Source organism: Saccostrea echinata, unplaced genomic scaffold, assembly GCF_033153115.1.
Source record: "Saccostrea echinata isolate AGI-Se365-2 ecotype Australia unplaced genomic scaffold, CSIRO_AGI_Sech_v1 ptg000003l, whole genome shotgun sequence".
In the NCBI taxonomy this organism is placed as follows: Eukaryota; Metazoa; Mollusca; class Bivalvia; order Ostreida; family Ostreidae; genus Saccostrea; species Saccostrea echinata.
The window spans coordinates 8,156,853-8,183,759 of NW_026889752.1; the positions used below are offsets into that span (position 1 = coordinate 8,156,853).

Below are 26,907 nucleotides of genomic sequence, written 5' to 3' on the forward strand. Positions count from 1 at the left end.
GTCTTAAATAAATTGGTCTCATACCTTCCACTGCAGTGAAAGAATATATTTCCCGTCCTCATTTTGTATGAAAATTAAATCAAAGTAAATTAAAGTTCATAAATACCCCTGTACATATATACAATATAATATGACCTTTAAATTTCTCCTTCATCAGCCATGTTGAGGTTGTGATATAGATGGCTACTACTTGAAGGGTACAGACTCCATTCAGTTGCAAAATATTTGGTGATTTCCTTTTCTAAATGAAATAATTTTGGGAATTTTAAAAGTGCATGATTTTGGATATCATGCAACCTGAAAATGTTTGAAAGTTGTATAAAATCTTACTTGACCATGACATTTTTTATTTCTAAGGAAATATGACATGCATTGGATTGTTTTTCTTGTAATTCTAGCAGGGATATATCCACTGCAATTCAATCAAGGATGTAAAGAGATTTTCCTCTGGTAAATTGTATTCTATACATCCTCAGAGGCTGAAGCAGCAAGCTAACTTGTAATACAAGATTTGTTTGTATAGCAAGCCAGCTGGTGTAATTTAGTATACATGTACTATGTACAGCTTGAGCTGAAGGTAAAATATTGTGATGTCACAAGGCATAGTAAAAAAGCACTGGGGCCTTCTGCACACATGTATGGAATACAACACAGAGTAAATCCCCTACACCCTTGATTCAGCCTCAAGGTGTATGGAATACAATCCAGGGTAAATCCCTGTACACTCTTGACTAAAAGTATATTATATGCTTCTAACATACTGTCTAAATCTTAAATGTAGCATACTTTCTAAATCTAAATTGATTAATTAATTTCCTGATAATTTGATTATATTGATTAATTTGACAGTTTTGCACTGAAGGCCAGGTCTAAATTGTCCAAAAACTAGGAGGAACCTGTGATTTGAGGGTTTATTTCATGTATTTGAATAACTACATGTATTCATGAGTCTTTTCTCAATTCATAATAAAATCAGGGACCTTTATTAGGAGGGGGTTCGGGGGAGGGGGGGCGCCAACTCCCCTGTTATAACCAAAATTATTCGTATAAAGATTAAGAAATTTTTATTTTGTTGTTGCTAAATATTGCATTTATGATTTGTGTCCCAGGCCCTTAATCTTTAGACACCCTTCTGGATCCGCCACTGCCCTACAGTTACTGAGTTATATAGATTATGTATGTAGGGTCTTTTGTTGTTAAAATGACTTGTCCCACCCTAAAATGGCCAAAATAAGTACCTTTGCCATCATACTTTGCAACTGTCCCACTCTAAAAGTCATAAATATTGCCTGCATATTACAAGATTTTCACTTTTCAGAAATGTGCTGGTTACCGGAAGTTCACAAGAACCAGTTAAGCGAAGGTAACACCCTACAACATGAACATGAACTGATCACTGAGACTGCATTGCGTATGAAAGACAGTTTTGTAAGTATTTGTAAGCTTTAAAGTATAAAAATCTTCTCTTGTTACTTTTGAAGATGGAAATTTAGAAGATGCTTGAAGTTCATCGTATGTACTGTGAACTTTGGAAAGTTGTCACTTAGTTGAGAAAATTCGAACTAGGTCTGTTGTATGTGTCAATTTTTCGGAACGATAATCTTTATAGTGCCCGTTTTATTCATTTTTTATACACGTACAATGAACACAGTTGGGCCTGCATTACAGTCTATCCTTGTTTGGGATTGGGAAACACAGAAAAGTTACAGTGTCTGTTTAAGGGTTTTTGGTCAACTCGTAACCAGCCTCGTATGATCGTATCTAGGTCAGATCTCCTCCTACAAGTAAGAGCCTCGGTTAAACGTCCCTACGCTCCTTATATACCTCGGAGCGCCAAGTCAAAAGTATATCGCCGTGAACCTCTAGCATGTTGAGTAGATCAGATCAAACCCAATAGGTCAACTCATATTAATGAAACGACAAAATTCAACTCGTAACCAGGAGAATTGTTACAAGCTGACTCCCCTATATAAATTGATGACAACTCATAACTTAACAATATTAACAATTTATTACCTCTTCTGAGGTCAACATGGTGAAATACGGACCCAAGACTTGGTCTACGAGGTGAACTGACCTGACCATAGATAGAATGTTCTATCATTAAAATGATAAATGTCCTACGGACCCTGTTTAACGATAGAATGCATTCCGTGTATTGTCCATGTAGCAAAGAAAATACGGGAGATAACTCTAACTTTGTGCATTTACTATGAAATATCCCGAGAGTTCTGAATGTCAACATCTTGTGTAAATTTGAAACGAGTAAAAAATGTTGGTGAAAAAGTGTTGAATTCTTCCATTATATGGATTAAATTTTTAGATGAAAGGTATTTACAGTCTCAAAAGGTTTTTTATGATTAATTTGACTGTTATTTTCAATGCAACTTCATTAATTTTCTCCAAAATCATTTCGGAGCGATTCTGCAATTTTCTGCTATATTATTGGTATATGGGAGGGATTCTAACTGTAGTGAGGGCCTGTCCCAAGACACAGTTAGATTATTCTAATTAACCTGACCAAGGCCACGTAGTGGCCGAGGTCATGTATGGTTAGCAAGTCGGTCATGTCAAGGGTCCTTCTTTTCACCATGTGGAACTCATATGGGGTATCAATTGTTTTACAATACCGATAAGAAAATTATATATTATACACTTGAGTGCATGATATTGCATTACATTACCAATGTTTTTTGAATGGGATCTTGAATCGCTAGTGAAGTTGTTTATGCTGACTTCTGCAAGTTATGTTAGTTTTTGCATCATGATTTACTGATTAAAACAATTTTTGATTGACAGTAACATGCATTAAATTGTTATGCCCTGTTCACACGGAGAGTTTAATTCGCAGTAAATTAATGCGAAGTAAATAATGTGAATTAAAATAATGCAAATTAAATTGTGTTCACACTACAGCTTATGCGAAGTAAACTAATGGGAATTAAAATTTTATTTCTACGGTAAGGCTATTCAGTAAGGCTATTATGATGTCATTTTCAAATCACGTTGCCTTATGCGCAGCAAACCCATATTACATTCTGTCATAGTCTCTATGCACATTTCAGTGATTAACATAATTTTACTTTGTTTTCCACTAAAAAATAGCATAAGTATCCATATCTGTCCACAGACATGTGGCATGTGACTTAATTGTGCCATTACGCATGCGTCAAAATTTAATTCGAATTAGCTTCGCCTAGCGTTCACACGGAGCTAATGCGAAGTAATTTAATGTGCAGTTAATTAATTTGAATTAAACTAATTCGCATTAAATTCCCTGTGCGAATGCGATTCAAATTTAATTCGCAGTAACTTATGTTTAATTCGAATTAAACTCTCCGTGTGAACAGGGCATTATAATTGAAGTGAACTTTTACTGAGCAAAATGAAAATCTGGCGCAGAATTTTACTATAAAGAAGAGCCATGTCTGCATTTCCTGGAATTGTAACAAAATTTTCAAATGAATAAACAAATAAATTTTTTGACTTATAGGCCCTAGATCTGTTGTATTCCGTATCATAAACAGACAATGCAAATTTTATAACACACTTTTTTAACGTATAATCATTATTCTATGCATTAAGTCAGGGATCTATATACTAACGGGATAGGCATCTCCTTCAGTACCATGTTTACTCGCCCAAAACACTACAAGTTTTTCAAACTATGTTTATTCTCAGTAAAAAATTTGTTTTCCGATAAATGTAATCTGTTCTTTTTGTTTATTGGAATGGATATTTAATAAATTTTAAAGTATACGTTGTAAAATAATCTAAATGTAAAGCAAATTACCACCAAATTTTGCAATTCTCGGCCGATCAGGGGCATGTGTTGATTTAACATGTTTAAGTGATTCAAATTAAGAGATAATCATGGGATATTCCAAATTATTGACTCAACGAAATTGAGCCTATGATATTTTCTGAAAGAAGAACAGAGGCCAGTTTATATATATACATATATAATTATAATAGTAACTTGATCCGAAGAGCCGTATCATGTCAAGTTGACATGCACGGATCATCAGATCAAATGAGTTTGATCTGATGATCCGCGCCTGTGAACGAGACGTAATACGGGTCTCAGGATCAAGTTACTGTTATAATGATAAATTTATTATATACCCCTTTACAACTAGCAAAATATAATAAAAGGAAACTTTTAGGATCAATTACATAACTTTTATCCGTTAAGCAAACCATTTTATCAAGGAACTTTTTGATCCGTGAGAATAAAAACAGCATTTATCTGTGTCAACTCAAAACCATAATATGTTTGTATGTTAACATGTTAAGATTTGAATTGCCTTGGGTACGACTTGACTATGGCCATATGACATTGGGTGGCAGGGGATAGTTTCATACTATAGATTAGTACGCGCTGTCAAATTTCTTTAAAAACTGAGATATCCCCTGATTGATGTGATATTTTATGTAGAAAAATGAATAGAATAATTATGGGATACATGTACATGTGCAGTGTAGCAGAGCTTGCTGAGAAAAATGATGTGCATCATGTAGGTGTCACTCTGATGCTTAGCATATATAGAGTTGTAAATGCAAAACTAAGACATTTGGTCAGTCACAGAGGAAATTCAGCTGAAAAGCCGTGGTGTGCATCTCAGAGGGAAGGTGAATGGCCCCAGATCAATTGGTGAATTTTCATTAGGGCATGCATTGTTCTACAGAATACTGGGTGTTTTATCCTGCTCGCTCGGGAATGGGATGGGCTGTATAGGTGCGACAGCAGCCCAAATCTTGGAAAAACAAGCCAAAATCTTTGGAGACCTCCAAGTGCATTTTCGGTACATGTGCACTTTAATATGTAGGTTACATGTTATACGTTGACACATTTTTTGAGCTATAGATATATGAAGTGCAATTAATTAGCACCCAAAAAACTGCCCCAAACTATGATCTGTTTTTATTGACCTCATGCATATGCCTACCCCCTCGGCACATGTTTGGCATTGAAAAGAAAAATTATCCCCTGCCACCTTGATAACAGATATGTGGAAATAAATTTTCTGTTTTTAGAACTTCATGGAGATTTGTCATCTATTACAGCAAGTATTTAGAATAAAATATATTTAAACCAAAATCATTTTTTAATGCCAACTTTTAGAGATCAAAGAGCGAGCCTAGATAATTAATTAGAATTTGTTAGTATGGTATTTCATTGTACATTTAAGGCCATTCCAAGTTTTTTCAATGTTTAGCGTCCGCGTGTGCCTTGGATTTTTTGACATCCCTTAAAAAAAAAAACAAACAAACAAACAAAATCAGGAGTCCTGAAATTGTTTATTCTGGTCGATTCACTGAATTCTGTCAATTTCTCTAAGTATTTGTCTACAATATGCCATATTTGGAATATTTTAAGCATTTAATACCTTGATTTTGCTGAAGAATAAATATTTCTACGAGAAAAATAGATTAATGGAATCATATTCTTTGAATGACATCATTTTTATGGCTATAATGACTTGTGTTTTACTTTTTGGTTTGTGTGTTTTTTGCGAATAGGTAGGGAAGTATTTGAAAGATGGGTGGATGCTAAACATAGAAAAAACTTGGAATGGCCTAAGGTAATATTTTCCATATGCATCAATTTCATAAATCTGTGGTGCAGCCATGCAAAATGACTTGATATTTTGGAGTTAGGAACCACATCAGAGGAAAAGTTTGTTGCTTAGCCAGTGGATGTCAATATGTTGATTGGTGGCTCTGATTTTATTAGGTCACCTGAGTCACTCAGGTGACCTATTGCTACATGTATCTGTTTTCATCCGTCGTCGTGCGGGTGTGTGTCTTGCGTAAACTTTTTACATTTTCAACTTCTTCTCAAGAACCACCGGGCCAATTTCAACCAAACTTGCAACAAAGTATCCTTGGGTAAAGGTAATTCAAGTTTGTTCAAATGAAGCGGCGCCACACCGTCTTCCAAGGGGAGATAACTAAGAATTAGTGAAAAATTAATGGCATCTTTTAAAAATCTTCTTCTCAAGAACCACTGGACCAGGTAAGATGAAACTTATGTGGAAACATCCTCAGGTAGTGTAGACTCAAGTTTGTTAAAATCATAACTCCCAGGGGTAGGGTGGGGCCACAATGGACGAACAAAGTTTTACATTATAGGAATACATAGGAAAAATCTTTAAAAATCTTCTTCTCCAGAACCACTGGGCCAGGAAAGATAAAACTTACGTGGAAACATCCCCAGGTAGTGTAGATTCAAGTTTGTTCAAATCATGACCCCTGGGCAGGGGTGTGCAATTACAAAAATTAGTTACTAGCCTGGGCTAGTGGAAGTAACAAAGTTACTAGCTTGAGGTTGACAATCATCACTAGCCCATTAACTACCGAAAACAATACATGTATAAGTATAACAAAAAGGTAAAAAAAAAAAAATTAAGTTGAAATAAATAAAACAAATAATGGTTTCCACTATGTTATTGTCAGGTACTTCTCCCTATTTTTATTGAATATAATTGTGACAGTCACTGAAACGACTGGCGATAGCAACACACAATACATATATGTTGAAAAGAATTAAAGATTATGATTTTACAACAAGTTAATTCGTACATCAATTCAGTCGATGTAAATATACATATACTTTCGTTTCAGATTTACTAGCCCGACAGGCTAATGCAGTATAGATTTATGATAGCCCAACCTCTAAAATTGGTAGCCCTGAGCGTTGGGCAATGGTAATTGCACACCCCTGCCGGGGGCAGGGCGGGTCACAATGGGAGATCAAAGTTTTACATGGGAATACATTGGAAAAATCTTCTCCAGAACCACTGGGCCAAGAAAGATGAAACTGATGTAGAAACATCTTCAGGTAGTGTAGATTCAAATTTCTTAAAATGATGATCCCCGGGGAGGGTGGGGCCATAATGAACAATGAAATTTTTACATTGGAATACGTAGGAAAAATCTTGAAAAAATTATTTTCTCAAGAACAGCAAAGCCATGATTGGTTATATTTACATGGAAGCATCCTCAGGTAATATAGAGTGGGGCCACAATTTATGATCAAAGATTTACATATGAATACATAGGAAAAATCTTTAACAATCTTCTTCTCAAGAATAGCAAAGCCATGATTTGTCTTATTTATATGGAAGCATCCTTGGGTAATGTAAATTCAAATTTGTTCAAATCATGACCCCCTGGGGTAGGGAGGGGACACAACAGGTGATCAAATTTTAGTTAGGAATATATATGAAAGATCATTTAAAAATTTTCTTCTCAAGAACAACAAAGCCATGATTAGTCATTTTAATACAGAAACATCTTCAGGTGCTGTAGATCACTAAATTTTCGGGACACTTCATTTTCGCGAGATAGTCACTGACTCCTTATTAGCGAGACAGAATATTCACGAAATGTGTTTGCTGTATATAATCTTTAGGAATACTAAGATAAGTGAGAATGAAATTTTCACGAGCACACTGTCTCACGTAATTACGCAAAAATAAAGTTCTTGTGAATAAAAAGTGTTTTACAGTAGTGTAGATTCAAGATTATTCAAATTATGACCCTCGGGGGAAGGGGGGGGGGCATATTAGAAAATAAAACTTATAGGAAAAAAATCTAAATGGGGGACAGATTAGAACTTAATTTATGAGTTGTTACTGAATATTAGACTAATTATTTCGAAGATCATGATCATCCTATTTTTCTTGCTTTTGGGCAACAAATTAAGGTTCTATCAGTTTATTTTATACTCTATGGATCTTCTATGGATTATTGTTTTATACTCACGTGACCGTTAAGGCCCTTGGGCCTCTTGTTATATGATAAATCATGGATATCATTTAATTTCGATGATGAATACCAAGAGTGCAGACTGCAATGAACTTACAAACTAGAAAATCAGGCTTTCTTGCATTTTGTGGGGTCAGCCAAATGGCACAGTGCACATTTTACACTAATACAGTGGCTATACAAGCTATAATTTGGGTCCATTAAAAATGAATTTGTAATTTTTTTTATTTGTTTACCGAATAAAATTATGAAAATGTTGTAAATCACACTTGAAATTGAACATGTGATTTAGATGGCAAATCATAATTATTGATTTTCGTTTGTGTCGGCATCCCGGTTAAAGTTTTAGGAGCAAGTCCATTCCCAAGTAACTATAAGCCGTACCTGGACCCAACTTACATGGATGATGCATCTAGGGATGGACAATACTAGACTTGCTTCAGATACTGGATCTGACCTAAATTTTTCTAGATGAGTGACCAGGTTAAAGTTTTTGGAGCAAGTCCATGCATTTCCAAGTAACTAAGCCCTACCTGAACCAAAGTTGCATGGAGGATGCACCTAGGGATGGACACTACCAGACTTGCTTTGGATGCTGGATCTAACCTTTATTTTCCAGATGAGTAATTATTAGCCTTACCAGAACCAAACTAGCATGGAATGATGTATCTAAAGATGGACACAAGAAGACTTGCTTTTGATGCTGAATCTGACCTACATTTTTCAGATATGTGACCAGAGTAATGTCTTTGGAGTAGCTCTATCACTATATGACATGTTATGACTAAACTTGCATGGATGACGAAACTAGGGATGGACACTACCAGACATGCTATGGATGCTGGAACTGACCTACATTTTCTTTATGAGTAAACAGTTTAAGTTTAAAGTTTTTGGAGCAGGTCTATTCCCATGCAACTATAAGTCCTACTTTAACCAAACTTGCATTGATAATTGATCTCACACAAAATTGGTACAACCTTACAACATACAACCTGGTACAACCTTGGTACAACCTTGATTTACCTTACTTATAGATAACACATGTACCATTCATTGAGCTTTGTAATCTTTGATTACCTATGTTTATATGTTTTAAAAAAAAATCAATAAACAGTTAACTTTTTTGTAAAAAGAATCACTAGTCAACCAAGAAACTTGTTTTCCCTTAGATCCAACACAAGTTTTGGTGGTCATTTGATTACAGGCAAAGAATTGATTAAAATTTAAAAAAAATCTTCTAATATTTGGTCGATAAAATATTTCAGGAGGGATCATTTCAATGACAAAACAAAATGTTAACAATGGTTTTCAAAAGGGTGTCAATTTCATTTGTTACCCTCCAAAACAGGCACCATTTATATAGTATGTTATGAATTAAAGCTTATGTATTCCCTGATCACATCTATTTTCAGAGAAGACGAATGTCACCTTCGTCAGAAGCAGATTTTTACTGCCAGGCTGGCTTTGACCAGAAAGGTTTTGAGATCAAATTTATATCAGGCTATAAAAGTAAGTTTATATTATTTATTTACTCTCAACATCTGTGGTTTTGTTTTGTAAAGTGGATGGATGTAGAAAGAATGATAATATTGCTTGAATTTCATATTTTTTCATTACATGATTATAATTTTATATGCTCTTAATTTATAGTTTTGTGCAAAAAAGTTAAAATCCAGATTGATCTGTATTTAAATTTAAGTTTGTATATTTTTTCCAAAAAATATTTTTTGTATAATTTTTAACATAAATGATGTTTAAACAAATTGGAAATACTGGGGCTGATTTTAGAGCAATCCCCTAGTTACAATATGATGTCACACAAAGACATATTTAGCAGAAGACTTATACCTGGAAAATAAGATCTCAGAATCTGAATTGATAAATTTTTTTGTAATATTTTGTGTCTATAAGTAAGTCTTTTATTGAACCTATTTGACCAAAGTGAGCATCGTGGCCCATGGGCCTCTTGTTTGAAGACAGTTTTAATTTTTAAAAGGTGATGTTGAATCTAAATGCTTTGATGTTTTAGACATCCAAATGGCTAGCTCAGATGTGGAAGTGGAATCGGACCCTTTTAGTTGGGAATTCAATGGAAATTCATTTGACAGTGATGATGATGATGAGATTAATTCAGGTAATATATATAAATATAATTATACAAGTTGCACTACCCAGTCTGCTGTTAAGCTAATTTCATGATATCATAAAGTCATAAAGAGGGATTTAATATTTATCATGTTTATTCACATGTTTTTGGACACAAACTATTTTTTGAGGCGCATCCCTAACAGCGATGTGGCCTCATTGCAGTCGACCCCCATTTCTTTTTTTCAATTACTGCGGCGACAAAGGACTCCACAATATTGATTCTAAATACGCCATTGAAAATAGAGCAAATGTATATTGACAAGTTGGTGATATTCATTGTCTATTTTAAATACCAAATAACATAAAATCTCACATATATATGTTGTTTATACTTTGAAAGCAACAAAGATAACAAAAAAGAAACAATTACAAATCAAAACAAAAATAGAGAAAGAGAGAAAACAACAACAAACAAACATGTGCTACGCGGAGTAAGATCTATTTACATCGCAACAGCTCTTGCCATAAATTATTAGGCCTTGTAATACGACATTACTTGTACGAATATCTGAGAAAAATATACAATAATTTTATTTTATAAAACATCACTAACAGTAGGAACAAGATGGTTGTTTTTATAGAAATAGAAGGGAAATCATTAATTTATTTTTTCACTTGATGAAACGAATAGTAAGATGTTCAACTGAATAAATTTTTGCAACAAGGGCCACCTTTCGCAGTCAAGACGAACTCTAAAAACGGCGTGAACTCCGAAAACGAAGTCTTTGGCTCCATCATGCATTGCGGCAAAATGGCGTCCGATGTAAACAAACGATGGATTGTCGTTCGCTTTCTTCAAATATACGGCTGCATAATGGCAGTATTTAGTGCATTGTGACTTTACTTAAATTTTTGTTGAATGGATAATTATATTTATGAAATTATTTTGTGGATATTGACTTATTTATTGCTTCAAACTCTTGCATAGTAGTAAATTGGATTATACGACATCGAATTGAATACTGCCGGTAAGAATTATTTTCTTATTTGATTTATTGTCTCCTTGATTTAAATTTTATGTTGTTCCTACGATATCTAGGTGCTTTTACTTGTTTTTGAAGACACCCAGCTTGTATGTATTTTAATTAGAAAATGCGCATTTTTCACTACGGAGCAGAGATATTCACAGGTTTATATTTAGAAGACATGTTGTGACCTTAATTTCTAGAAGAGTGGTTTTTAAAGATTTCATTTTGATAGCTAATAGTTTTAAAAATGATTTCATAATAATATCTGTTCGTATGTGATAAAAAAAAATCGGTAAATAACCATGGTAAGAACTTACGCGTTCAATTCAGATGTTGTACACAAATAAAAATACTGGAATGCTAATATATGTGTAAAATTCTGTCAAGTTTTTAACAGTTACAAGTTTTTGTAGACCCATCATTTTTGCCAAAAAATCGCTATTTTTTGTGCGTGTGCATGCGCGGACTCTATTTTCGAAGTCTTTTTCAGTCTCAATTTCTTACTTCCGGAAAAGCAAAGCTGTTTTTGGAGTTCGTCTAGACTGTTTTGGGAAAAAAATTCCACGAGGAAGGGTGACACGAAACGGTGAAATGATCGGTTTTTGGAAAAATGTCAGTTGAGTATGATAAAATATCTGATAAAAAATTGCAATGACAGTGGATTTCAATTTATAGGTTTACTAATACCGTATAAACAAAGACTTTTTGAGTTAATTTTATCGAAAATATCGGAAGAAGCGTGTTTCATAGTATACCGTATACCACTCCCGATTGTTTTTTTTTCAGTCCGAATTATATGAACATTTCATGTATCCCACTATGGTTTACGTATTATGTCATTTTGATTGATAAAACTAGTCTAAGACAAAGTATTGATATTTAAAAAAAAAATGCTCATAATGAAAGAAACGGAAAAAATTCAGATATGAAATTATATAGAATTATTCAATAATCATTCATTTCTAAATTCTTGTTCATTATTTCATCTTTCTACTATGTTTATAATGAAAGAATAAAAAAAATAAAAGTATAATTAAAATCAATTATAGATTAATTTAAATATCAATGAATTATAATTGATATATCAGACTATCTTTAAAAAAATGTTTGTTTGCCCTCTTCCGACCGACTAAAAAAATGCCACGACTCAAAATCTTTTTTTAACCTCAAAGAAATGATATTTTTAATTTTTATTTTTATTCCTGATTTTTTTTCGTTCCCTCAAGATGTATGTCAAATTTTTCTGAGTAAAAAAATTTGAGTTTTCTACCTTCAGTGCGATGCGTCTCTCAGGCCTTCAGGCCTTTGATTTTATGTAATGCCACCATCAGTATCAATACTTCATAAAGATAGGCTTCACCCAGTCTGACTATTAAGCTAGATTTATAATAAGGTTACGAACAAGGATATATTTTCATCAAGGAGCAGTGGTCTAGCTTCCATTTGTTGCAGTGTCTCCTAAATTGTGCACATCATTGAAGAACCATTTATAAAATTTTCAAATCAATCAGCCAGAACATTGTTATAGCAAACATGCTTAAAATGAATTTATATGCTTACATTGAAGTTATTTCCTTCCCCATAGATTTAAAAGTGTTGTAAATGGAAAGTTTATGTTTATAAAGAATTAAATATTTTGGTCCCCAGCTCTTTGCTATTGTAAGCATGTTTTACTGTATTACTCCCTGTTGTTTGAATAATTAATTTATCTTTATTTTGTGTGATGCCATTTTAACCATTTCTACTAGTGTTGTCAACGAGTACCTGGTTAACCGGTTAATCAGCAAACAATGCGAGTATCAGATAGTAAAACTGCTACTCAGTTACTCGGATATTTAGACAAAAGTAGAAAAGAAATGTTATTTTGTTCAGAAATGAATGTACACCTCTACCATTTTATTTACCGTTATTTAACGTTAGACTTGATCTAGCGTTTCACAAACATGACCGATTTGTTTTGATAACACTTAGTTTTCACAGTTTATCTAATCGATGGCTTTGATTGCCAAGCAGTATACAATGTAGAAAACCTGGGTTAATTATAATTACCTCACTTATACTGTGCTAGTCCGCAGTACAGGATTAATTTTAAACAAGATGCCTCCACAGCCATCAAAAGCATAGATTCCGAAATGTTTTAAAAGAATTTAAATTCGAAAGGTGTAAAATATGTAAAATGAAATTAACATACACAGAAACAAAACTAAAGTAAGTTTATATTTAGGACATCTGCAAAAATTGCCAACTATTACAGGATATTCAAGAACAAATTCATTTAGAAGCTTTAATTTGTCTTTGTGTAATTAAAAATAAATAAATGAAATGCATCTACAGTGCATTTGCGTTTGATATTGGCCAGTATGTAAATGTTAAACATGGAAATTGTAATGATGTTACATATATTACAGTTATTATTGAATACATACCATGAGCAAGGATGTTTAAAGGTCTAAAAAAAATCCATCCGTGTAACCGTTTACTTGATCAGAAAAGTAAGCGAGTAACCGGTTACTAAAAATTGTCCGATTTGACAACACTTATAAGTATCAACACATAATTATAAGATTGGATGCTGCTCGGTTCGGATGGCCAGAGTCATTTTTATGACATAATTGAAGACATATTACTGGCATTTTGTTTTTCTCACATTACTTGAATTCTTGGTTGCCTACAACAAAAATATTTAAATTGATATTTGTAACAGAGATTTAATTTTCAAATTTAAAAATAATGTTACAGTAGTTAAGAACTGGAATTAGTGTAAAAGTAAGAAGAACTGGTATACATTGCTAACACAATGAAGCATCGGCAAAGTATTGAAATTATGAAGAATAAGAATCAGAGTGAAATGTATTGAGCATGGATATGAAAAGAAGTGACATACTGTTATGAATGAGATTGAGTGGCCTCTTGCTTTTACTTAAGGATTTTCCAAAACACTGATTGATTTGTATTTGAGAATAAATTGTAGGATTCTTATGAGATGCAAATCCAATTTAAAAGCTTCATCAAATTAAAGACAGACTGAATTATATGTCAAAAGAATGTGAAATGGCATTTCATTTTGAAATAAAAACATGATTTCAACTCAGAAAAACCAATGGGGTACAAAGTAAACAAACTGGAGTGACATACCTAGATTCTCTCTAATGGTTAATACATGTATGTTTAATTTGGGATGATTATTTTGATTCCATATTTCTTCTATGATATGCATTATAGATAAGTCTACTAAACATGTTTTATAGAGTTCACTACCCCAGGAGGTTAAATATTATGATTAGATATTATATCATGTTTTTTGTTTTGTTTGTTTGTTTGTTTGTTTGGCGGGGGGGGGGGGGTTGCTGTTTACCAATCTCCTATGCAGAGTAGTCGTTCGTTCCTCTCTCAAACCTCTGCAATGGGCTCGCGTCAAGATTTTGACATAACGTAAAAAACATAATATTTCAAGGATTATTTCTTTATTATTACTTTCATTCTGAATGAAATATATTCATGTTACAGACATACATTTTTAGGGAAAAAAATATAAATTTTGCTATTTTCTATTCAGGGATATACTTTCATTGTTTATAATACTAGTTGAGCCATATATAATTTATCCATAGTAGGAACAAGTTGATGATGAATTTACTGCAAAGGAAATGTAGTTTGTTTTAACATTGCCAAATCACTCATTGTGTTCATAGTTAAGTGCTAGGTATTGCAAATTAAAAATCCTATTACAATACCTTGGATACATTGCAATATTAAATTTTGTATTGAAATAAATTACAATATAACATTATTTCTATCTTTTTTATTTTTTTTTTTTTCTTTTTTCATCAAAGACAAAACATGTAGTATATTTTTTTCCTTCATTCCATAGCAACATTGATGTGAAGCCAGCAATTTTTTTCATGCTACGTACAGTATCTAATAATCTCTGCATTAGTCACATACCTCAGTATTTGTGTCGACGTTTTGAGTTTCTATCTTTAACTTTAAAATTTATCACGCAGATGTAGTGAATTTCCATGTCAGAGGACAGTAATTGCACACGTAGTGATTTTCCTTCCCAGAGTATATTATTTACACACACATGTAGTGAGTTTCCTTGCCAGAGTACATTATTTACACATATGAAGTGAGTTTCCTTGCCAGAGTATATTATTTACACAGATGTAGTGAGTTTCCTTGTCTGTTTAAAATTATCACACACATGTAGTGAGTTTCCTTGCCAGAGTAAATTATTTACACAGATGTAGTGAGTTTCCTTGCCAAAGTACATTATTTGCACACATGTAGTGAGTTTCCTTGCCAGGGTAAATTATTTACACTCATGTAGTGAGTTTCCTTGCCAGAGTACATTATTTACACATATGTAGTGAGTTTCCTTGCCAGAGTATATTATTTACACACACGTAGTGAGTTTCCTTGTCTGTTTAAAATTATCATACACATGTAGTGAGTTTCCTTGCCAGAGTACATTATTTGCACACATGTAGTTAGTTTCCTTGCCAGAGTACATTATTTACACACATGTAGTGAGTTTCCATGCCAGAGTACATTCACTACTAAGTCAGAAATGTACTGACATTCCCATTTTTTACTGATAAACTTAGACAATTACTGACCATGTGCTGTCTTTACTGCAAAACTTAGACAATTACTGATCTTTTTACTGCCGGTGCTGATAAACTTAGAAAAGTGCTGACAATCTTAGTCGGTGCTGATAAACTTAGACAATTACTAACCCGTTTACTGTCCCTGCTGAAAAACTTAGACAAGTGCTGACTTTTACTGATAATTACTGTCCCTATTGTTCTCGCTCTCGGGGAGACTGCAGATGTGTGAAATTGATTTTTTTTATTTAAAAGAGGGTTTATTTGATTTTTAAAAATTAAATAATTTTTTATCTATGCCCCAATGATATTTAATAAAGCTCCTACGATCAATGTATAGTAGAATTATTTATTTAAGAATATTTCATAAGGAAAACATAAAACTCCAAAACCTTTCAGCAGATACCGGTAAGCAATTTATAAAGTTTAACTCTTTTTAGTGGCGTTTATTAGCGAAATATCATGGCGTTTTACAGTGATCTTTTCCTACTGATTATAAAAAAAAATTATTATTTCTTATTTCTTTGATTTACATGTACTCCCTCTTTTTGTTTAATTATGTATGAAAAAAATAAAACTGTCTTGTTAGATGTGTTATATGCATTTAATTTTTAATAACAATATTAATTTTGGACCCGCAGTATTCGGTGAGCCAGGGGTGCCCCCCTTTCTGAGAATACACTTTTTGGTGTAATTTTCATACATTAAATTTGACGTAGATCCCCCCCCCCCCCGCCCTCAATTTGTGTTGCTGTACACTTAAACATACGCTTATTCCAGCATTTGAAGGAAAATATATATATTGAAAAGCCCCCCCCCCCCCGAAGAAAGGATGATTTTAATGAATGTTTTAAAGTTTATAGTTTACTTTTCCTCCTTAATGGCCTGTATTTACTCATTGATCCTTGGTATTCATTGATTTAGTTATTGCTCATTTTATTCCTTTGAATAGAATACATGATAGTTGATTTCCATATCTTGAATTTCTGGATTCCCATCAGAGAGATTTATTTAGGGTCAATGTCCTTCTATTCAGTTGCACTTGTAAATTGTATTTTCTTAATTCATACGTCAATTGTTACTGTTATGATTTGTAATGCATGACAACTCATTTGGAATTAATTGATAATAAATAAATGATCTATTTTTAAAAAAAATCAGCGGTTTGACGAGAAATATCGTATGCATGTATATTTTAACTCAATTTGGATTGAAAATGATACTTTGTTCAGTATATAATTGGTTTGATTTTACAGTAATACTGTGCTTATTGTTCTTTCAAAATGTTTCAAGTCTGTTACTTGATAACTAGCAGAACTACAGAATTATCGAACACACAATCGGAAACTCTGTGAAGCACCTTTGTGTAGAAGAAATCGCCTGAGGCGATCCGAGTGTGTACGGTAGCGAGAAAATAAGACAATAGGTGTCACTGCAGCATTATACAGAAGGGCACTCGCCGGATATCACAGGAAGTTAGTTACGCAACATTACGGCGACCGGTAGACCTGTCTGTTCTTCAACACAATTTTGTCATGAGCAATTTAACACACCTCTCACCCTCATTTTAGAATAAATATTACTATTCTAAATAAAAAATACTACTAGATTTATATGAGATAAATTAAAATGAATTATCAATTATCAATTAGAAATAATATGTAAAAAGCAAAGTTCTGGAAAGACACAAACTTTTAAGATTTATCTGCAATTTCTAACAAACAAAAAATAATACAATGTAATTTAATAACTACTATAGTGTTGCAAAAACATGGTTTTCAGGGGTTTCTTTCTAATATTTTCTGTTAAGTCGGGTTAGTGTGCGACGTACATTTCAAGGAACGGTAAGGTGAGAGAACAATTATAATGAATGGGTTGTCGCTTGCATTTACCATAGATGATAAACATTTTGAAGATGCATGTAAAGTTTGTTTATCAACTTAAAAAAAAAAAAAAAAAACAAAAAAAAAACAAAAAAAAAACAACAAAGAAACAGGACATAATTCAAAGTTACCGTATATTTTCTGAACTTTTAATCAACAATTTAAGAATAATTATTCGAATATAATTTACATACAACAAGATCAGAAGAATAAAAATTTATTCTCAGTCGAATTTATGCTGTATCTAAAACTATGTTCATTCACTTCGCCTGGATAAATATTGATTTTTTTTTTGGAGAGAGAGAGAGAGAGAGACACGAACGGCAACTCGGCACGGGAGATGTTGGGGACCTACAATGTATAGTATTAATCTTATTTATAAAAAAAAAAAAAGAACGATATAAAATATTAATCAAAACTGAAACAAATGAATAAAAAATACTAATAATAATGATAAAGATTGTATATTGTACCAAGTGGCCACATAGATTTTCACCCTGCAAAGTAGCAAATGAATTCATTTCATGTATACTATAAAGATATTGGGTACAATTTCATGTAACTTGGAAAACATACGTGTATGCTAATATTGAAGATTAAATCTAATTTTGATGTTTTGATGAATATTTCGTTGAGCTTTTTGAATCAACTGGCGGCATTTAAAATTACAGTCGTGTATTTTCCACGTGCAACAGGAAAGAAAAGTCACTATTAATGAAAGAGGATCATGTATTAAGTTAGAAATACATTTCATACTAATTCTCTATTACACATGTAAATATTTCTACGATAATTCATTGCACTTTAATACATTTCATGATTTTGTTTACTGTGTTTAACGCATTCGGCTTCAGAGTGTCAGTACTAGTGATAATTCGGATACACCTTAATAATTAATAATTTTTCTGTCGGAGTTACGCGGATGAAATGAATTCAGTATCAGTTTACATATCCAACTCAAACAAGACCCTTAACTTCTTGCTCTGAATAAAAATATCAATTTCTGTTATTTTCCTTTGCAAATCAAACAATACATTCCCTTCCTTGTGCATCCGTACTATCCTAAAATTGTCTGCACATCTTAAATCATCGACAAATAACATTTACATGTATCTAACGGAATTCTACCAAATCACGAGTCAAGCTCTTTCATTCCCTTGAATTGTCGCTTGAGTACACAGAAACTAAATTTGCATTTATTAAGAACTGACATACCCCTTAAAATGGAAATGCTAACAATTAAAATAAAATGATAGAGAATAATCATACACTGTAGGTATGAAGCGCCTTTTGGTGAAAATAAAATCGCAAAACATTTTATCCCCCCCCCCCCCCAATTAATTTCATAATTTGCTAAAGGGTAAGTTTCTTTGAGTAAATATACAGTCATAAATATATTCTGCCATTATCCTGTTTCAAGATGTCCAACTGTCCAACAATTTAGTTTTCTAAAATTAGGCAGTGATTGATTTTTCTCGTGTAAATTTCGACCTGTATACTGTACTCATGGTCATCAAGCGTGGGAATAATTTTCGTGCACATTTCGACCTTGCACTCTGCACTCATGGCCATTGAGCAGTGAGGGATCTTTCTCGTGAATCCTCTCTTACATTTAATAAAGTTAAACTCTATACTCCACAGATAAGAGGTCTTCCCACATTTATTTCAAAGTTTGTGAAAAGGGGGTTTATTATGACGTCTACGTAATACATTCGAAGTTGTTTTTCCGCTAGTCGGAAAGGCCCGAGAAGTTGCGATTGATCCATTTCACGTTGTAATAGCTTGAATAAAATTGTTATGTTTTAAACGCAGTGGAATTACTTAAAAGAAACTCTGAAACACTGAGGAAAACAACATCGATCGCTGAAGTTCAGATTAAGTACTCTACAACAGTAATCAGTGAATTTCGGTGTTCATTTCAACGATTTCTTTTTCTTTCTTTTTTTGAATTCGGCAATCAACCAGATTTATGATATATTAAATTTAATTGATAGAAAATTTGTGAAACTACCATTAACTCATTTTTGCTCTGAGCATGCAGAGTGGTCAATCAGTTTGTATATTTACTCCTTACACCAGTGGTCAAGCGCAGACATAGAACAATAGGCAATGAGGGCCTATTGATATAAACTGACCACTGCAAATTTCATATTATTAAGATATACAAGAACGTATCTTGGTCCCGCCTCACTGCTTTAGCACGTGTAAAGTAAACGAATAAAAGAGAAGGCGTCGGACGAATCAGCGATTTTCATTATTTCGTAAGATAATTTTGAAAAATATGGTTTCATTGCGTAAATTAAAAGCAGTTTAAGAATCCTCTCAAATATGAGATCGACACAATAATGTTTGCCTTTGCTCAAAACATTGGAAAAGAAAGAAAAGAAGCGTTGCATTAACACGATTCCTTGAACGTCTTAAAATTACGAGGAGAGAGAAATAATTAATATGTGTGCTGCCTATCACTGTATGTAACTCATTACATAAATAAATTATATTGTTCAATATTATTTGAATAGGACTTAAATAAATATATAATAATAATTTAAATTAATTGAATACGACTGAGAATTCAAATTTTATCGAACATCTATTCAAGTTTTTTTATACCATCAGTCTTTCTGCACTCTAGTACATTAGCCACCGCAATTTCCATCATAGACATAATTTTTAATAATTTATATCGGCAATTGTTACCTTCCTTGAAGAGGAACTGCTTTTTTTCAACAAGTTCAAAGAAAGTCTGAAAATATACTTTCCTGTTACTTGATTAAAAAAAATTACAAACATGTATTTCCGATCAATGTAAACTGGAATCAATACGTTAAAATACATTAAAAAAAGGGCATATTTAGCATCCGCCTGCGATGGTATGAATTAATGAAAACCAATATGTTAATTAATTAATTTATTTATTTTAGATTTAACAGGGATAAAAATAAAGTACAATTATTCCACACAATAATTATTTAAACTTGATTCACGCATAATTAGTTGTACATCGTATTATGAATTATTTTACAGATATCAATAAAAAAAAATTGTTAGTTTAAACAGTTTAACTGTCTTGGAACTCGCATTTTATTTCAGAATATTATTGAGATTAAATTAAGATTGTTTCTAAATTGAAAGTATAATACACACAAACATTTTCACACCACTGCAGCCTCCCCGAGAGCGAGAACAATGGGGACAGTAATTATCAGTAAATGTCAGCACTTGTCTAAATTTTTCAGCAGGGACAGTAAACGGGTCAGTAATTGTCTAAGTTTAACAGCACCGACTAAGATTGTCAGCACTTTTCTAAGTTTATCAGCACCGGCAGCAAAAAGGTCAGTAATTGTCTAAGTTTTGCAGTAAAGATAGCACATGGTCAGTAATTGTCTAAGTTTATCAGTAAAAAATGGGAATGTCAGTACGTTTCTGACTTAGTAGTGATTATTAACACACATGTAGTGAGTTTCCTTGCCAGAGTGCATTATTTACCCACATGTAGTGAGTTTCCCTGTCTGTATACATTTATCACACAGATGTTGTGAGTTTCCTTGCATTGGTTTATTTTCATTTTCGATCAATGTTTGGAATCAGCTTCTAGTGTTTCAATGTTATCGATTATAATCAGACACCAGATTTCTACTTTACAAAGCATAATTTTGAAATTTTAAATTCAAAAGTAATGAGAATCTTTTATCAAGTATATTTTTAGAATCTACACACCTAGCTTAATTAAAAATCAAAACAAAAAATAGGGGTTAATGTGCTTCTCTTGGCGCTATTGAGCATTTAGTTTGACTTTTTTGCACTGTAAATACGTCTTACACAGAAATCAATTTTTAAAGTTTTTCCTCCAATATTTTTTTCAAATAGATTATGGGAACAAAAAATTTTCAAATTACTTCGCAAGTTCAATTATTTGACCTTTTTGCACTCAGAAAATATTTTTCTGGCATTAAAAAATTTATCAAGCAATAAAATATCTTGAATGTAATGACATTTTACTGAATTTAAGAAGAATGGTTAAAAGTATTTTATATATTCAGAAAAGAAAATTAAAAGTGGGGGTCTGTGATGTTAATTTTTAGATATTACCAAAATAGTGCTAATTTTAAGCTTAATTTAATTTTTTTCTGGATTTTCACAATATATTTGCTATACTTATCAAATATAATGATAGAATTCATGATATTTTATTTGATATATAATTTAGGACCAGCATAAAACAATTCATGGCTCAGAATAACTCTGTGTGTAGGCTGCATGGAAAAATAGGAATCCAAACTTAGCATACTTTAAATACTTTGAAAGAGAAAGAAATGATCATTTTCTTCTAAAAAAAACCTTCCGCCACAAAATATACTGTATGTGTCCATAAAATAGTGTATTCAAAATTTAGCGAAATCACTGGGTTTTGAGGTGTTGGCGACATCATGAATTAGCGCTCTAAATGTCTGTACCATATATTGTATTTATAAATGATTTCTTAGTGGTATTCATGAATTAGGGCATTGTTGTCTGCACCAAGGGCCCCCTAAAATATGAAGCCTGCTTTTTTAAGTACACATACAGTAGTTCCTCACTTAATGCTTTTGGTATGGAATTTAATCATGGAGTTTTAACTGAATATATTTTAATTGGTATTGTAGAATCCAAATTTATTGTAAGAACTAAAACATTATGCAAAAGTGGAAATATAGGTTAAGACAAAAATCTACTCAAAAGCTCAGGAGCATTTTACTTCTTCTGGAGAACCACTTAGCAATTTTAATTTGTTTAAATGAATGGTGACCAACTTTTCAAGGAGAAGTAGCTATGAAACAGTGAAAATTTGATTCATATAAAAGTCTCCTTTTTATAAACCATTGAAACTTATGTGGAAGTGTCCTGACATGGTATAGATTCAAGTTTGCATGTTCAAATCTGACTTAATGGGGTAGGTGGAACCAGTATGGAATCAATATTTTTTTTACATCAACATATAAAAAAAAATGTCATAATAAGATGCGGTCATAACATGGTAGTTTGTTCAATTGTCTTTTTGTAATTAAAAATAAATAAATGAAGTGCATCTACAGTGGGGTAGGATAGGGCTACAATGAAGGTATCACACTGGTAATTGACCAATCAAAATGAACTTAGTCAATTGTAGTTCCATACATAATAAAGAAATATTTTTTTATTGTGAGAAATTTTTTTAATTTCCCTTATTCTATTTTTACATTTTTGGTATCTGTGCTTAGGATATTTTATGTACTTTGTAAAATATTAAAGGTTTTTGACAGGAACTATTTCTTTCGGGGCATAGGAGGCCACTTCCTGGGGTGCACACAGGATGTTTATAAACACATTGAATACACGTGGTTTTGAGGGTATTCCTGTTTGCGGATGGAAAAAATCAGAAAATGCCGTGTAGGTACCCTATTTTTTGGTGTCAGCTGATGTGACTGGTAACGTTTAACACTTCCTGCTAAATATTTTTTCATGAATTCGAATACCTGATTTTTAATGATTTTTTATTCTATATAGAATTACATAGTGAAAACAATTACCGGTGTGATACCTTGAAGGTGATTGTGTAAAATCATCTACACCCATATTAAAGGCAGTTTTAATTTTATAAAGGCATATTTCAACAAAATATGTCATTTTATGAACTTTCTGTGTGAAAGCACATATTTCTAAATTTAGAAGCAGGGTTGACATTAATTTATACAGATTTCTATGTAAAATACTAATGATATGTCATGTTTTAACCTCAAAACTCCAAATTATGACTTTCAAAGGAGGATTATGCATCTGACATGTAGAAAGAAGTTAGAAAATGTTGGTTTTTTATTTTATATGACTTTAAACTCTGTGCACCACCTGACCGCAGTCAATTATAGTGTCTACAGCCTTTGCCGTAAAAGCACTTTAGGCTGATTTTTTCAAGAATAGACTAATTCTGGGTTTGCGAATGAGTTTTCAACAAAAGCGACAACTGCGATAAAATGTGAAGAAGTAAAACATGTTTTTAAAAAGTGTTAAATTTTACAGAGACTGGGTTTACTTTCATTTTATTCACCTTAAGTGATTCATTTATTACTGGAGTGGAGGAATAGAAATAATGAAATGAGTTAAATTTGTCTAACAAAAGTAATGCACAAATAAAATTTATTAAGAATTTTTCAAAAATAAGAAGCTTATGACCAAAAATGCATAAATACTGTCAGGGCATGAGAGTGAATACTTATTCTGAGTCCCAACCATGCATCACACATATGGTGCAGAATGTCACTTAGCACCATGGTATGCCTGTTATGGTTCTCTAGACTTTTTCCATGCTTTCGCAGCTGACATTCAAGATTTTTCAGTTTGCCGGAGAATGTTTTTTGTCATTTTACAACTTTTATGTAGGTGTTGACCCTCTCTTTTAAATTAAGTCTCAGTCAGGATGTTTATTTTAGCATGATTTGTTAAACACATTAATATACTGAAATATTAATAAATTACAAATTAAAGTGATGAAGAAATTTGACATATTTACACAATCAAAATATCAGAATAACCATAATTCAGCTAATAAAGTGCCATGTTCTTCTTTTGTCACTTCCTATAAATTTTATCAGCATTTTTTGTACACCCACCCACCTCCAAGAATCATGGAGGATGGCCTGATATTAGTTTCTTTGTTGCATTTATTCACATTTAAAAGTGTTAAGACCCATAAAAATGTTTAAGATTTATATTTTCAAATTTAAATGTTGAATTTTTATGTAAATTTGGTGAAACAAAAAGCTGTAATCTTGAATTAATCATGCAAATTCATCAAACACCTTTGAAATTCCTGAGTAATTCAGTGAAAAGAGGATAATTATGTATGTTCAATTGGAATTTCATGGCTAATTTGTGTCTGCAGAGAAAGCCAGTTACATAAATCACAACAATAAATTACATCTGAATTGTTTTCTTCATTTTCTTATCATCAAAGCAAGTTTAATGGAGTGTCAGAGCTGTCTAGAACCTCCCCAGATGCTGATATCATTTGGACTGCCCTGTGTTACAACACAGCTTTTAGATAAACTTCTGCATAGCAGGTTGTAGACAAGCACCTAGGCTTTATTTGGAACATAAATTGACCAGATGCAGATTTTACTATCAGCCTAATATTTAACAATTTCTGTAAATTTTGTCATTCTTAGGAGGGTAAAATGCAATTTTGTTATGTAATAATTGCATAATGGTCTCAGACTTGTGAATTATTTTTTGTTTGTTGTGAAGAACAATGCATATACTCTCCACGGATACAAAATTGGTTGCCAGGCTTAGTCTATTAAGGATGAAATTCTGCTTCAAAATATGCACAAAAAACTTCTGTCAGAGTGCTCAGTGTGTATTCTTGACTGCTCTGGAGTAAGGGAGATAAATGCATCATATCTCCAGCAATAATGGGAATTAGATCCCCAGACTTCAGGATGTTAGTGACAGTTATTTAAGAAATCTCAGGTGCAAAAAAGAAAAAAATCTGACAACTTCAAAGGTCCTTCAAGGTATCACACTGGTAATTGACCAATCAAAATGAACTTAGTCAATTGTAGTTCCATACATAATAAAGAAATATTTTTTTATTGTGAGAAATTTTTTTAATTTCCCTTATTCTATTTTTACATTTTTGGTATCTGTGCTTAGGATATTTTATGTACTTTGTAAAATATTAAAGGTTTTTGACAGGAACTATTTCTTTCGGGGCATAGGAGGCCACTTCCTGGGGTGCACACAGGATGTTTATAAACACATTGAATACACGTGGTTTTGAGGGTATTCCTGTTTGCGGATGGAAAAAATCAGAAAATGCCGTGTAGGTACCCTATTTTTTGGTGTCAGCTGATGTGACTGGTAACGTTTAACACTTCCTGCTAAATATTTTTTCATGAATTCGAATACCTGATTTTTAATGATTTTTTATTCTATATAGAATTACATAGTGAAAACAATTACCGGTGTGATACCTGAAGGATTGAAGTTTTTCATTGGAATGTATGTCACAACAGGACATTGATTAGTGATATTAATGTCCTAGCTGTTATCCTCAGAAAGTGCTGTACAATTTTTTTCCCAATCATGGTTCCTAGAGGTACCCGTAGAGTGGCACAACAATAGTGGATTAAAGTTTTTTGTGGGAATATAAAGGAAAAAATGTTTAAAATAAAAAAGAAATGGAATTTTTTTTTTAAATACAATGTATTTTGTGATAAAGAACAAACAGCAGCATTTTTTTTTCTTCCATAACTGGTACCATTGAACAGAGCCATTCCACCAAAAATGTTAATTATTCCTAGTTTGAGAGCATTAATATTTTTCATCAAATTTTGAATTCGTCTATTTTTATGAGGAAAAAATTGTAAAATGCTAAGTTCAAGATCTTTGGGATTGGTATTTTGACATGTTTGACTACTTTGTATGGACATTCTTTAAATAGTGCACTGTGCACAAATTTGGTTGAGAATGCACATTTAGTTAAGTATTTTAGTATATCCCTATTCGTTCAAGCTATATATACTGTCCTGTCTGTCCACTTTATTTTGCAAGTCATCTAAATATTTAAGTGGTAGCCAAAGAAATTCATTTTCAGGTGATTGATTAGTTTTTGTAGATGTGTATGAATTTTGATCTCTCCCCTGAAGCTAAGCTGAAGTGAAGTAATAATTCTGTTGAACATGAATTGTTAGATATCAAATGAATTCCAAACTTTAAGACTTCGTTTCAATATGAAGGGATATGTTAAGATTCGAGCATTGATTGGTGTATACAATTAAAAGAATGTCTTTGTGCTTGCATGATGAACTGGGTTGAAAAATTTTGAAAATATTAAATGTTTCCCTCAGCTTGTTGTGATCCTCCTGGACATCCAAGTGTTTTCGACATTGATGAAGATTTTGTCAATCTCTCTCTTGGACCAAACCAAGAAATGATGGTTTTAAGAAGATTATAGGATATGTCATAGAATACGAAGACCCCACCACTGGAGGCAGGCTAATGACTACCCAGTAGATGAGTGTGTTTATGAGGGTGAGTAACTGATTACTTGTTGACACATGTATCTTTCTTATGAACTAGTAAGCGGATTTACATGTCCTTTTGTTGCATGTAATTAGTATATTATGGCTGAAAACTGTGAAAAGATGTTTTACAAAAGTGATTCTTGAAATTTGTTTTGTTTACAAAACTTGAATTTGAGAGTTTTTTCATCAGTGAAGGGATTAAAAAAGGACAAGGAATACAACTTCCACATACAGGCCAAGAATCTTGAAGGTTTTCAAATTAGTGAGTCTAGTGATGTGATTGGTCCCATAACTCCCAAGCCCAAATACAGTAAGTATATTTGAAAAAAATTATAACATTTTAAAAAACAATTACCATATTGTACTTTATTTTCAATTATTTTTTCTTTCACGTTTTTAAACTTTTATTTTAGCCAAGGTTTTGCCACCTGGTGTACCAGAGGCTGTCAACAATTCTATAACTTTTTCTGAAATGGGAACCACCTAA

General features: G+C 32.4%; 1 protein-coding gene across 1 annotated transcript; it reads left to right on the top strand.

Annotated features, from left to right (window-relative positions):
• Positions 1-1,091: 1,091 nt before the first annotated feature.
• LOC133178843 (uncharacterized) lies at positions 1,092-26,907 on the top strand. The gene is made up of 7 exons (XM_061313517.1): positions 1,092-1,428; positions 5,524-5,585; positions 9,189-9,285; positions 9,427-9,460; positions 9,806-9,910; positions 26,611-26,730; positions 26,834-26,907. Exons 1-7 carry the CDS (start codon positions 1,222-1,224, stop codon positions 26,905-26,907), a joined length of 699 nt encoding a protein of 232 aa, XP_061169501.1. The 5' UTR covers positions 1,092-1,221.

Coding starts and splice junctions, on each gene's coding strand:
- LOC133178843 (XM_061313517.1), top strand. CDS start 1,222: ATGGCCAAAATAAGTACCTTTGCCATCATACTTTGCAACTGTCCCACT. Junction 9,286..9,426: donor ATTTATATCAGGCTATAAAA/GTAAGTTTATAT, acceptor CTTAATTTATAG/TTTTGTGCAAAAAAGTTAAA. Junction 9,461..9,805: donor GTTAAAATCCAGATTGATCT/GTATTTAAATTT, acceptor TTGATGTTTTAG/ACATCCAAATGGCTAGCTCA.